This window comes from Phyllobates terribilis, unplaced genomic scaffold (genome assembly GCF_046119375.1).
Source record: "Phyllobates terribilis strain yellow unplaced genomic scaffold, ASM4611937v1 Scaffold_5__5_contigs__length_657084704, whole genome shotgun sequence".
NCBI classification, from domain to species: domain Eukaryota; kingdom Metazoa; phylum Chordata; class Amphibia; order Anura; family Dendrobatidae; genus Phyllobates; species Phyllobates terribilis.
In genome coordinates this window covers 479804388-479819887 of record NW_027362765.1, presented here as the reverse complement: position 1 = coordinate 479819887, position 15500 = coordinate 479804388, and the positions used below count along the sequence as shown (strand labels likewise).

General features: G+C 40.0%; 1 protein-coding gene across 1 annotated transcript in view; it reads right to left on the bottom strand.

Moving 5' to 3' along the window:
* The window catches only part of PCDH15 (protocadherin related 15), a 2836044-nt gene that overhangs the window by 1396364 nt on the left and 1424180 nt on the right, over window positions 1-15500 (bottom strand). The window contains exon 13 of the mRNA XM_073685487.1: window positions 11582-11731. Within this exon, the coding sequence (XP_073541588.1) occupies window positions 11582-11731 (150 nt within the window). The remainder of the gene's footprint in view (window positions 1-11581; window positions 11732-15500) is intronic.

Genomic DNA, 15500 nt, shown 5'->3' with positions numbered 1-15500 from the left:
CTCCATTTCACAACCCATATTCGGTTGGGGAAGATGTATTCAATTCTCCTCAGGTAGTTGTGCTTGCCAGGCACAAGGCTAATCCTAAGCGGTGAATAATGGCAGTTCTGGAGCGCTGCAGCACCTTCAGCCCGCTCCTGGCGTCATGCTCAGGAGCCGTGGTACAGTGAAGAAGGATGAAAGGTGGGAGTGGAGATGCACAGGTGCCACACTCTGAGCCTGGAACCATCCAGGTCAGATGAGAAAAGTCAATTTATTGAACACACAACGAGTTTTAGGGACTATCTGTCCCCTTCATCACCTGATGAACGCGTTGTGTGTTTCATCCTCCTTCACTATTAAACATGTCTCCATTTTTCTAAGTAAATATCTTTCATAAGGTGCTAATGAAATTAAATTCTCACCAGATGTCAATAACAATCCATGGAATCCACATAGAGAAAGAAAGCCCCTCACCATGATGTTCCCAACCTCCAAATTTCTTTGTTGATATGGTGTTTTTTGGGTAATATGCAGTGTCTTTTGGCCTCAAAAACATGGTGTGTATTATGGCATCCAAAGAGTTCAATTTTGGTCTGATCTGATCAGACTATCTTCTCACAGTATATTACAGGCTTGTCTAAATGTTGTTGAACAAACTTTAAACACGCTTGAATATGCATTTTGTTCAGCAATGGAGTCTTGCGTGATGAGCATGCATACAGGTCATGAAGGTTGAGTGTGTTACTTATAGTTTTCTGTTTTCTTTGAAACAATTGTACCTGCTGATTCAGGTCTTTCTGTAGCTCTTAAAAGGTGTTCCTTGGCTCTTGGACAACTGTTCTGATAAATCTTTTCACTCCTCTGTCAGCAATCTTGCAGGGAGCACCTAGTTGTGCTGAGTTTATGGTGAAATTATATTATTTCCATTTCTGGGTTATGGCCCCAACAATGCTCACTGGAACCTTCAGTAGTTTAGAAATTCTTCTGTAACCAATACCATCAGTATATTTTGCAATAATAAGGTTTCTTGTGTGGCACATTGATAAAGAGACACCTTTTTATAGGCCACCAGATGAACTGGCTGATATTATTTAGCACTAAGTGTCAGGATTGCTTTCTAATTACTGATAGATTTGAGCTGGTGTTATGACTTTCCATGGCTTTTTGCACCTCTTTTTCTTCATGCGTTCAATACTTTTTCCCTGTGTCATTTCTCATTATTACACATAACTTAATTTATGGACATCTATGGTTTGATTTGTTGCCTGTGTAGACTAGATTGGTTGCTACAGAAATCTGGTGAGAATTTCATGTCAACTGCACTATTTTAAGCAAAAAAATATATTATCATTTTTTATATTTTAAAAATTCCAAAAAGAAAAATGGGCCGATGCAAAAGAGTGGGACACTGTTGGAGATATGTGTCTCAGATAAGTTTGACCTTAATTAGCCTGTTAGGGTTATGGTTTGTTCATTATCATCTTTAGGAAAGGCCAGGAGTTGCAAATTTACCAGCTTTATAAAAACCCAGCCTCCTCTAACCTTGTGCCAAAAAACAGCAGCCATGAGTTCTTATAAGCAGCAGCCTAGCACTCTGAAAATGAAAATCGTGGAGGCCCACAAAGCAGGAGAAGGCTATAAGAAGATAGTGAAGCGTTTTCAAGTTGCCCTTTCCTCAGTTCAAAATGTAATTAAGAAAAGGCAGTTATCAGGAACAGTGGAGGTTTGATAAGGTCAAGATACGGTCTGGAAGACCAAGCACCATTTCAGTGAAAGATGCTAGTAGTATTGCTAGAGAGGCAAATCAGAACCCCCGTTTGACTGAAAAAGACCTTCAGAAAGATTTAGCAGTCATTGTACTTTTTTCTACTGTTCAGAGACACCTGCACAAATATGGCCTTCACGGAAATGTTCTCAGAAGAAAATCTCTCCTGCATTGTCACCATGAAGTTAAGCATCAGAAGTAAGAACATCGAAATAAGCCTGATGCATTTTGGAAAAAAAGTCCTGTGGACTGATGAGGTTAAAATAGAACTTTTTGGCCACAATGGTCAAAGGTATATGTGGAGAAAAGAAAGGCACAGAATTTCAGAAAAAGAACATCTCACGAACCATTTAGCATGGGGTGGATCAACCATGCTTTTGGATGGTGTTGCAGCCAATAGCACGGGGAACATTTCACGGGCAGAGGGAAAAATGGATTCAATGAAATTTCAACAAATTCTTGATGCAAACATAACACCATTTGTAAAAAAGCTGAAGTTGAAAAGAGGATGGCTTCTACAAATGGATAATGATCCTAAACACACGTCAAATTCCACACTAGACTGCCTCAAAACCCACAAGCTGAAGGTTTTACAATGACCCTCACAGTCCCCTGATCTGAACATAATTGAAAATCTGGGACTAGACCTCTAAATAGCAGTGCATGCCAGGTGATTCAGAAATCTCACAGAACTTGCAGAATTTTCCAAGGAAAAATTGATAAAAATCCCTCAAACAAGAATTGAAACACTCTTGGCTGGCTACAAAAAGGATTTACAAGCTGTGATACTTTCAAAAGGGGGTGCTAGTGGGTACTAACCATGCAAGGTTCCCAAACTTTTGCATCAGTCCATTTTCCTTTTTGTAGTTTTTAAAATGTGTCATCTGTAACTTTAGCTCTTTTAGAGATAACTTCATCTTCAACTTGCTTAGCTGCTCACAATAACGGTAAGCGGTAATTTTGACAAGGCTTGGCCAAATTTTTACATGCCACTACATATATATATATATATATATATATATGTATATATATATATATATATATATATATATATATATATATGTATACATATATATGTATACATACATATATACGGTGTATATACAGTTCTGCTCAAAATCTTACATACCCTTGCAGAATTTTTCCTTTCTTGGTCTTGGTCAGAGAATGCAAATGATAGCAAAAAACCTTTTTCTCCACTCATGGTTATTGGTTGGGTGAAGCCATTTATTGGCAAACTACTGTGCTTTCTCTTTTTAAATCTTAATGACAACCAAAAACATCCAAATGACCCTGATCAAAAGTTCACATACCCTGGTGATTTTGGCCTGATAACATGCACAGAATTTGGCACCAATGGGTTTGAATGGCTACTAAAGGTAATATCCTCACCTGTGACCTGTTTGCTTGTAATCAGTGTGTGTGCATAAAAGCTGAGTGAGTTTCTGGAATCCAGACAGACTCTTACATCTTTCATCCAGCCACTGATGTTTCTGGATTGTGAGTCATGGGGAAATCAAAAGAATTGTCAGCAGATCTACGGGAAAAGGTAGTTGAACTGTATAACACAGGAAAGGGATACAATAAAAAAAATCCAAGGAATTGATAATGCCAGTCAGCAGCATTAAAACTGTGATTAACAAATGGAAAATCAGGGACTCTGTAAAAACCACACCATGGTAAGGTAGACGAACAAAAATTTCGGCCACAACTGCAGGAAAATTGTTCGGGATGCTAAGAAAAACCCACAAATAACATCAGCTGAAATTCAGGACTCTCTGAAAACTAGCAGTGTGACTGTTTCAAGATGCACAATAAGGAGGCACTTGAAGTAAAATGGACTGCATGGTCGAGTCGCCAGAAGAAAGCCATCACTGCGCAAATGCCACAAAGTATCTCACCTACAACACACCAAACACCAAGAGACAAGCCTCAAAACTTCTGGTACAAGGTAATTTGAAGTGATGAGACCAAAATTGAACATTTTGGCGACAACCATAAACGTTACATTTGGAGAGAGGTCAACAAGACCTATGATGAAAGGAACACCATTCCTACAGTAAAGCATAGAGGTGGATCGCTGATGTTTTGGGGATGTGGGAGCTACAAAGGCACAGGAAACGTGGTAAAAGTTGAAGGAAAGATGAATGCAGCATGTTATCAGCAAATACTGGTGGAAAATTTGCACTCATCAGCCCGGAAACTGCGCATTGGATGTACTTTGATGTTCCAACATGACAACGATGAAAAATACAAGGCCAATTCGACCTGACATTGGCTACAGTAAAACAAAGTGAAGGTTCTCGAGTGGCCATCTCAGTCTCCTGACCTCAATATCATTGAGTAACTCTGAGGAGATCTCAAGCGCGCAGTTGATGTTAGACAGCCAAGGAATTTACAGGAACTGGATGCTTTTTGCCAAGAAGAATGGGCAGCTTTACCATTTGAGAAATTAAAGGACCTCATCCACAACTACCACAAAAGACTTCAAGCTGTCATAGATGTTAGAGGGGGGGCAATACACGGTATTAAGAACTGGGGTATGTGAACTTTTGATGAGGGTCATTTGGATGTTTTTTGCTGTCATTAAGATTTAAAAAGAGAAAACACAGTAACTTGACAATAAATGGAATGGCTTCACCCAACCAGTAACCATGAGTGGAGTAAAAGTTTTTTTGTTATCATTCATATTCTCTGAAACAAGGCCAAGAAAGGACAAATTCTGCAAGGGTAGGTAAACTTTTCAGCACAAATATATATATATATATATACAGTACAGACCAAAAGGATGAACAAACCTTCTCATTTAAAGGCTTTTCTGTATTTTCATGACTATGAAAATTGTACATTCAGTGAAACAACTGAAAATATGTCTTATATTCTAAGTTCTTCAAAGTAGCCACCTTTTGCTTTGATGACTGCTTTGCACACTCTTGGCATACTCTTGATGAGCTCCAAGAGGTAGTCACCGGAAATGATTTTCACTGCACAGGTGTTCCCTGTCAGGTTTAATAAGTGGGATTTATTGCCTTATAAATGGGGTTGGGACCATCAGTTGTGTTGTGCAGAAGTCTGGTGGATACACAGCTGAGAGTCCTACTGAATACACTGTTAGAATTTGTATTATGGCAAGAAAAAAGCAGCTAAGTAAAGAAAAACGAGGGGCCATCATTACTTTAAGAAATGAAGGTCAGTCAGTCTGAAAAATTAGGAAAACGTTGAAAGTGTCCCCAAGTGTAGTTGGAAAAACCATCAAGTGCTACAACGAAACTGGCTCACATGAGGACTGCCCCAGTAAAGGAACACCAAGAGTCATCTCTGCTTCTGAGGATAAGTTTATCCGAGTCACCAGCCTCAGAAATCACAGGTTAACAGCAGCTCAGATTAGAGACCAGGTCAATGCCACACAGAGTTCTAGCAGCAGATACATCTCTACAACAACTGTTAAGAGGAGACTTTGTGCAGCAGGCCTTCATGGTAAAATTGCTGCTAGTAAACCACTGCTAAGGACAGGCAACAAGCAGAAGAGACTTGTTTGGGCTAAAGAACACAAGAAATGGACATTAAACCAGTGGAAATCTGTGCTTTGGACTGATGAGTCCAAATTTGAGATCTTTGGTTCCAACCACCGTGTCTTTATGCAACGCAGAAAAGGTGAACGGATGGACTCTACATGCCTGGTTCCCACCGTGAAGCATGGAGGAGGAGGGTTGATGGTGTGGGGTTGCTTTGCTGGTGACACTGTTGGGGATTTATTCAAAATTGAAGGCATACTGAACCAGCATAGCTACCACAGCATCTTGCAGCTGTTATGATCTGCTACAGGAACTAAGGAAAGACAGGAGATCTGTCCCTACAATAGAACTAAACTAGATCCCTACGATGTAACGGGGAACCTGATCCTGCGATCAGACCCGCTAAAGTCCTCGGCTAGTCTGTACGAAGACCTATAGATGTGAGGGAGGGATCCCTACAAGAACTAGGGACTGGGATAAGTTGGACACCTCCTAGCAGAAATAGTGGCAGTCAAAGACAAGCACACAACAAAAAGCATAGAGGTCAGAAGACCTAGCAAAACTAACAGAGAACGGCAACAGAGCACCAAGCTAGCTCAAGAGTAGTAAATACAATGGAGTCCAGCAAGACCAGGAGGGCGGAGCCGGATTAAATAGGCAAAAATGGTCATGTGACCAGCAAACTAAAAAAAAACTAACAGGAGAGATCTAACAGTACCCCCTCTTCTAAGAGGATCCTCCGGATCCCCTATGCCCAGGCTTACCAGGAAACCTCCTGTGAAACGCTCTAACAAGTCTGGAAGCAGAAACATCATCCGCCCTCACCCATGAGTTATCCTCAGGTCCGAAACCCTTCCAAGCGACGAGATACTGCAAACTCCCTCTATACCGTCTAGAATTTAGGATGCAGGAAATTTCATATTCCCCGTCCTCCACCACCGGAGGAACAGTGGCAGAGGCGTCACCATCCGACACATCAGCTTTTTTCAACAGAGAAACATGAAAAACCGGGTTAATCTTCCAGGACGCAGGAACCTCCAACCTAACAGCAGATTGGTTAACTATCTGAAGCACCTTAAAGGGCCCTACGAATTTGGGACCCAATTTTTTAGAAGGAATCCTCAATCGCAGATTCTTAGAGGACAACCAAACCATGTCACCAACAGCAAACAAAACCTCTTGCCGTTTCCTATCAAAGTACCTCTTAGATTTTTTGTTAGCCTCCTGAAGATTACCACGCACATCCGTCCAAACTCTCTCCAAATCACCGGAAAAACTCTCCTCCTCAGGCACAGCCGAAACCAATTTGGAGAATGACCCAAAAGACGGATGTCTCCCAGAACAACAAAAAAAAGGCGAACACCCAGCAGAAGAGGATGTATGGTTGTTAAGAGCAAATTCAGCAAGTGGCAGAAACTCAGACCACCCCTCTTGATTGTCTGCCACAAAACAATGCAAGAACTGCTCAACATCCTGGTTCTTCCTTTCCGTCTGGCCATTAGACTCAGGATGATATCCGGATGAAAACGACAAATGAACTCCCAACCTGTCACAAAAGGCACGCCAAAAACGAGCCACGAACTGAGGTCCCTTATCAGAAACAATGTCAGTAGGAACACCATGTAGTCTGACAATTTCCTTGACAAAGGCCTTAGCGAGTGTCTTAGCGCAAGGCAGTTTGATGAAGGGAACCAAGTGACACATCTTGCTAAAACGGTCCACGACCACCCAGATGACCGTGACTTCCTTCTGCCATCCAGGCCACCAAAAACTGCGACCCACAAGTCTCTTGGTCTCAGAAATTCCTGGATGACCTGCCAACCGAGACTCATGACACTCAACAAACAAATCTCTCCTAAAGGTCCTAGGCACAAACAACCTCCCATGGGGAGTGTTAGATGGGGCATTCTCCTGAGCTTTAAGAATCTCATCCTCCAAAACGGAGTCCAAAGCAGCAATCACAACACCTTCTTGTAAAATGCTCTCCTCTTCCTCCTCAACACCGACCATGGGAGAAAAGCTGCGAGACAAAGCATCCGCTTTAACATTCTTGGTACCCGGGATGTAAGTAACGGAAAAATTAAACCGCGAGAAAAAAAGTGCCCACCTAGCCTGACGGGCATTCAAGCGCTTGGCAGCATCAAGATAGATCAGATTTTTATGATCAGTGAAAACCTGAATGGGAAATTCAGCACCTTCCAAGAGGTGACGCCAGTGTTCAAATGCGAGTTTAATCGCCAGCAATTCCCGATTACCAATATCGTAATTAAGTTCAGTCTCAGAAAATTTTTTTGAAAAAAAGGCACAGGGATGTACTCCATCCTTGTTTTCCTGAGACAACACCGCACCGACCCCCACCGAAGAAGCATCAACCTCAACCAAAAACGGCTTAGTCACATCAGGCTGCATAAGGATGGGAGCAGAGGTGAACCTCTCCTTTAGAAACACAAAAGCTTCAATGGCGTCAGAAGTTCACTGAACCGCATTAGCACCTTTCCTGGTGAGATCGGTCAGTGGTTTGACAATGATAGAAACATTTTTTATGAATTTTCTGTAATAATTGGCGAAACCCAAAAACCTCTGTATCGATTTCAAACCAATAGGCCTAGGCCATTCCTGCACAGCTTGAACTTTAATCGGGTCCATCTCAAAACCTTCACTGGAGATAATGTAGCCCAAAAAACTAATTCTCTGTACAGCAAACTCACATTTCTCCAGCTTAGCAAAAAGTGAATTGTCCATTAATAACTGTAATACCTCACGTACGCTCCGCCAATGAGACTCCAGATCAGGCGAATAAATCAGAATGTCATCCAAATACACAACCACATTTTTGCCGATTAAAGGTCTAAGGATGTCATTAATAAGATTCTGAAAAAATGCTGGAGCATTGGTAAGACCAAAAGGCATCACCAGATTCTCAAAATGACCCACAGGAGTGTTAAAAGCAGTCTTCCATTCATCACCCTCCTTCATGCGCAACAAATTGTATGCCCCCCGGAGATCAATTTTAGAGAACCACTTGGCCCCCACTAACTGGTTAAATAAATCAGGAATCAATGGCAGTGGGTAAGGATTGCGTACAGTAATTTTATTAATCTAACGAAAGTCCAGACAAGGACGTAAACCGCCATCTTTTTTTTTTACAAAAAAAAATCCAACAGCCACAGGAGACTTGGAAGGCCTAATGTGACCGGCGGCCAAGCTTGTCTGTATGTATTCCTCCAAAGCCTTTCTCTCAGGAATAGTAAGATTAAATAAACGACTTTTAGGAAGAGTCGCTCCAGGGACAAATTCAATGGTACAATCATAGTCTCTATGGGGAGGCAAAATTTGTGACTCCTCCTCAGAAAAAACTCTCCAAAAATCCTGAATAGGTACAGGTAATTCCCCTTTTTCCACCGCAGCAATACGTCCGTTACAACACTTGTCATAACAATTAGGGCTCCAGGACTTAATTTCATTGGTAGACCAATCCAGTACAGGATTGTGCAATTTTAACCAGGGTAAACCCAATATTTCTGGAGAAGGCAAATTATCCAATACCACCAAATCCAAATTCTCTTGATGAATACCATTAATAGTGAGGGGAAATTCACAGACCTTATGAGTAACACTCTTCAAGGGAGAGCCATCAGCAGAAACCACAGCAATAGAGGATGACAAAGTTTTAGGTTCTAATCTAAGTTTTTCCAAGAATCCCCCATCAATCACATACAGAGTAGAACCACAATCCACAAATACCCGAAATTCAATTAATTCATCCTGAGCAGCGGTAGTAGCAGATAGGAATACTCCCTTAGAATTTAAACAGGCAATACGAGCATGACTGACCATTTTTTTTTCTTTCTTCATACGAAGCACACAGTTCTTAATAAAATGACCAGAATTTCCGCAATAGAAGCACAAGCCTTCAGAAAGCCTGCGGTCTTTTTCCTGAGAGCGGGGTACCATCGCCCCAATGTCCATCTGCTCTCCATTGTCAGCACAGACCCTCTCAGGACTCGGAGCTGACATAGCAGAGGATTTGCTCTCATTAACCCTTGCACGCAGTCTCCTGTCCACCCGTATAGCTAATTGCATTGCCTCCTGCAAGTTTCCAGGTGTGGGATAAGCAATCAGTAAATCCTTAATCCTTTCACCTAGCCCTGCAAGAAACAAGCTTTTCAAAGCTGAATCGATCCACCCCACCTGGGCAGACCACCGACGGAAGTGAGAACAATATTTTTCCACATTACCTGATCCCTGCCTCAAACGTCTCAATTCAGACTCAGCAGATGAGACACGATCAGGATCATCGTACAACAAACCCAAAGCAGAAAAAAAACTATCCACTGATCTAAAGCACGGATCACTAGGTTGGAGAGAGAAGGCCCATCCCTGAGGATCTTTGCGCAAAAGTGACATTATGAACCCTATGCGCTGTGATTCATCACCAGAGGATCCGGGTCTCAAACGAAAATACAATAAACAAGCATTTTTAAAAGAAAAAAAATCTTGTTGTTCGCCAAAAAATAAATCAAGCAGACGTACCTTTGGTTCCACAAAATGTGCTCCAGAACAGCTAATCACGTGTTGATGGAGCTTGGCCACCTCCAGAGAGAGTCCCTGCAAGCATTGAGCCAAATCTTGAACCGAAACCATGATGGAAAACTGGAGGTCTTTCCTTAGAGAAAATTTATTTATTTTTTTTTTTCTTTTATGGCTGGACTTACTGTTATGATCTGCTACAGGGACTAAGGAAAGACATGAGATCTGTCCCTACAATAGAACTAAACTAGATCCCTACGATGTAACGGGGAACCTGATCCTGCGATCAGACTCGCTAAAGTCCTCGGCTAGTCTGTACGAAGACCTATAGATGTGAGGGAGGGATCCCTACAAGAACTAGGGACTGGGATGAGTTGGACACCTCCTAGCAGAAATAGTAGCAGTCAAAGACAAACACACAACAAAAAGCATAGAGGTCAGAAGACCTAGCAAAACTAACAGAGAACGGCAACAGAGCACCAAGCTAGCTCAAGAGTAGTAAATACAATGGAGTCCAGCAAGACCAGGAGGGCGGAGCCGGATTAAATAGGCAAAAATGGTCATGTGACCAGCAAACTAAAAAAAACCTAACAGGAGAGTTCTAACAGCAGCGGCATGCTATTCCATTCAGTTTGCGTTTAGTTGGACCATCATTTATTTTTCAACAGGACAATGACCCCAAACACACTTCCTGGCTGTATAAGGGCTACTTGACCAAGAAGGAGAATGATGGGGTGCTACTCCAGATGACCAGGCCTCCACAGTCACCAGACCTGAACCCAATCGAGATGGTTTGGGGTGAGCTGGACTGCAGAGTGAAGGCAAAAGGGCCAACAAGTGCTAAGCATCTCTGGGAACTTCTTCAAGATTGTTGGAAGACCATTTCCGGTGACTACCTCTTGAAGCTCATCAAGAGAATGCCAAGAGTGTGCAAAGCAGTCATCAAAGCAAAAGGTGGCTACTTTGAAGAATCTAGAATATAAGACATATTTTCAGTTGTTTCACACTATTTTGTTAAGTATATAATTCCACATGTGTTGATTCATAGCTTTGATGCCTTCAGTGTGAATGTACAATTTTCATAGCCATGAAAATACAGAAAATCTTTAAATGAGAAGGTGTATCCAAACTTTTGATCTGTACTGTATATATATATATATATATATATATATATATATATATATATATATGTGTGTGTTTTTTTGTAATAAAATCCAACTAAAAAAAATCCTTAAAATATACCTATTTTATCTATACATATCTTCCCACTAAAAATATATACAGATCCAAGGATAAGCTGATTAGGAATGAATACAGATCTGGGTCTATCTAAAAGGGAAAAATAACCACTGTTGACAATTGATATTCAGGCTAGGTTTTCAATAAATGAAGAATGGAATCAATCAGCAGGCCCATTAGTAGAAATATGGGTAAATATGATGGAAAACAATAGCAAAATACAAAAAAAGTGCAAATAAAGGGCAAATTTATCTATCTATAAGATTTGGAGTTCCTGGGTGAAAGGTTTGGTAGAAAGTGGTTTGTAAGAAACTATTTTTCTTTTCTTGTCTGGTCTCTATTCCTCCTCCTTACTTTAACTGTAAATGGGAATGGAGATGGATACAGCGTAGAAAGAATAAAACTTTTTTCTCTTTTTGAATATATTTAACAAAGAAAAATGTAGTTTAAAAAAAAACAAAACATTTCACTGCACAGAACAACCTGAACATTTTGTTTACAAATTCATATTACTACAAAATATTGTTTCACATATTAATTTGAGACTTACTTTTATAATGCTCTCGCCAGGTGTCATGTCTGTATAGATCTTGATATTATAGGAAATGTTGGAAAAAGTTGGAGTGTTGTCATTCGCGTCAATAACTATGATGTTTACATTGACTGGATAACTTTCTTGGGTGCCATCTGAAGCCACTAACTGTTAAAAAAAAATATAGTTAAAATATTGCTATATTTAAAAAATGTATGGTTGTGCGATAGGATAGTCATTAATTAAATATTTTGTCATTTAAAATAGTTCAATCATACGCATGTAATAACTATTACCTTAACAAAAATTCAGTGTTAATCTATGACATACATGAATAAACCCCATAACCTTATGTATAATTTAGCCTTTTATATTTTCAGTGCTGATAAGTCCTCAAAATGAACAACCTAGAACCTCATGTAGGCCAAACTGAATATATGTATGGTGTTAATATTATGGTTTAAATAGAACTATTGATAGATCCAAGTTTTACATCATAAAACACACACATAAAAGTTAAGCATTTTTTAAACAAGCCCCTTTTTTAAAAAATGTCTATCTTTGTATTATAGCTCCAACAGGAGCTGTTTAAGTGTATCTGCACACAACATAATTTTCATGTTAATTCACTTAGAAATTACCTGAAAAAGGGATTAAAAAACGGTAAAAAGAATGGACATACAGGTTCATCTCACTAAATTAGAATATCATCAAAAAGTTCATTTATTTCAGTTCTTCAATACAAAAAGAGAAACTCATATGTTATACAGAGTTATTACAAACAGTGATCTTTTTCATGTGTTTACTTCTGTTAATGTTGATGATTATGGCATACAGCTAATGAAAACACAAAAGTCATTATCTCGGTAAATTAAAATAATTAACAAAAAACACCTACAAAGGCTTTCTAAGCATTTAAAAAGGTCCCTTTAGTCTGCTTCAGTAGGCTCCACAATCATGGGGAAGACTGCTGACTTGACAGATGTCCAGAAGGCAGTCATTGACACACTCCACTCCATTTTCATTTGGAAATCAAGGTCCAAGAGTCTGGAGGAAGAGTGGAGGGGCACAGAATCCAAGCTGCTTGAGGTCTAGTGTGAAGTTTCCACAATCAGTGATGGTTTGGGGCGCCATGTCATCTGCTGGTGTAGGTCCACTGTGTTTTATCAAGACCAAAGTCGGCACAGCCGTCTATCAGGAAATTTTAGAGCACTTCATGCTTCCCTCTGCCGACAAGCTTTTTGGAGATGGAATTTCCTTCTCCAGCAGGACTTGGCAATAGTGTTGGGCGAACACGAACAGTAAAGTTCGGCATCCATACCGAACAAGGTAAGGATGAGGTTGGTTTAATATTTTACTGTTATTACAGGTGATCGTGGGATGGGCTTCAGGGATTAGGTGTAAGGTGACTATATGATGTTTTTTATTTTTTATTTTTTTCAGGTGCGGAGAACATCGGGGACAAGATGTAGGTGAGTATAGTGTGTTTTATTTTTATTTTTACATTTTTTTATTAATTTTAACATTTCCTTTTTTGCACTCAGCAGAGCACAGATGCCAGCAGATGGGAAACTACTGCTCCCATCCAGCGGCATCTGTGCCCGCTGTTTCCTATGGCAGGAGGCGCTGGGGAATGGTGGTAGTAGTACCATCAGCCAGCGCATATGACCCACGGTAAGTTATTTATTGCCGGGTCACATGCCACAGCGCTCTGATCGCAGTAATGCTATTACCACGATCAGATCCTGTGTTTCCTGCACTGTCACGCAAATGACAGCACGGGAAACAGGGTAAATTTGGGTCCCCCATTCACATGAATGGGATCTGTGTTCGGGTTCCGGGTTCGGGTACTGTTCTGGTACAAGAACCCGAAAATTAAAAAAACTGTTCTGTGTTCGGCTAAAATAGCTGAACCCAAACAGTGACGGGTTCGCCCATCACTACTTGGCACCTGTCCACACTGCCAAAAGTACCAATACCTTGTTTAAAAACAACAGTATCACTGTGTTTGATTGGCAGCAAACTCGCCTGACCTTAACCTCATAGAGAATCTATGGGGTGTTGTCAAAAGGAAGATGAGAGACACCAGACCCAACAATGCAAACGAGCTGAAAGCTGCTGTCAAAGCAACCTGGGCTTCCATAACACCTCAGCAGTGACACAAGATGATCGCCTCCATGTCACGCCACATTGATGCAGTAATTGATGCAAAAGGAGCCCCGACCAAGTATTGAGCGAATTTACTGAACATACAATTCAGTAGGCCAACATTTCGTATTTTAAAAACATTTTTCAAGCTGCTGTTATAAAGTATTCTAATTTACTGAGATAATGACTTTTGTGTTTTCATTGGCTGTAAGCCATAATCACCAACATTAACAGAAATAAACACTTGAAATAAATCACGTTGTTTGTAATGACTTCATATAATGTATGAGTTTCACTTTTTGTATTGAAGAACTGAAATAAATTAACTTTTTGATGATATTCTAATTTAATGAGATGCACCTGTGAATGTGAACTGTGAAAACAACTTGCTGTGAATATGTTCTATATTTTGAGCTTTTTTAACTGCTCAAGGCTTCGTAAGCTGTGAATCAGCTAAAGGAAGTGCTTTAACTATTCTTCTTGCAGCTTCCAATTGGAAGTTACTCACCATTTATGTAAACAGCAAAAAAAAAACTCAGCAGCATAAACTGACCAGAAAAAAAGTCAAAGAAATTTCTTCAGGAAAACCATTGCCAACATTTTCCTGAGGAACCTTCCTATGGCTCAACTCAGCTGGTAAGCCAGAGTTTAAAAGACGCCATGTCTATACATCCTTAACCCTTTCAACCTGAACCCTGTTTTCACCTTCCTGACCAAGCCATTTTTTTCATGTCTGACCAGTGTCACTTTATGAGGTATTAATCCCTGAATGCTTCAATAGATCCCACTGATTCTGAGATTGTTCTTTCATGAGATATTGTTCATCAGGAGAGTGGTAAAATTTACTTGATATGACGTATGTTTATTTGTGAAAAAATTGGAAACTTGGATAAAATGTAGAAAATTTTGAAATTTTCAAACTTTAAATTTTTGTGCTCTTAAATAAGGGAGTCATGTCACACTAAATAGTTAATAAATAGCATTTTCCATATGTCTATTTTATATCAGAGCAATTTTTGAAACATATATTTTTTGTTACAAAGTGATAAGGGTTAAAAGTTGACCAGTGATTTCTCATTATTCCAACAAAATTTACTAAACCATGTTTTTAGGGACCACATCACATTTGAAGTCACTTTGAGGGGACTTTATGACAGAAAATACCCAAAAGTGACAGCATTGTAAAAGCTGCACCCCTAAAAGTGCTCAAAACCACATTCAAGAAGTTTATTAACCCTTCAGGTGCTTCACAGTAATTAATGGAATGTGGAAGGAAAAAATAAACATTTAACTTTTTTTTCACAAAAATGTACCTTTTTTAGACCAATTTTTTTTACTTTCACAAGGGTAGCAGGAGAAATGGACCCCAAAATTTGTTGTGTGATTTCACTTGAGCACACCGATACCCTATATATGGAGGAAAACCACTGTTTGGGTGCATGACAGGTCTTGGAAGGGAAGGAGCGCCATTTCATTTTTTGAATGCAAAATTTGCTGGAATAATCAGTGGACACCATGTCAAGTTTGGAGAGCCCCTGATGTGCCTAAACAGTGGAAACCCCCAATAAGCAACATAATTTTGGAAACTAGACCCCTCAGGGAACTTACCTAGATGCGTGCTGAGCACCTTGAACATCCAGGTGGTTCACATAAGTTTATAATGTTGAGCCGAGGAAAAAAAAAAAATCACATTTTTCCCACAAAAATGTTTTTTTTAGCCCCAAATTTTGCATTTTCACAATGGCAACAGGAGAGAATGGACCCCAAAATGTTTTGTGCAATTTCTCCA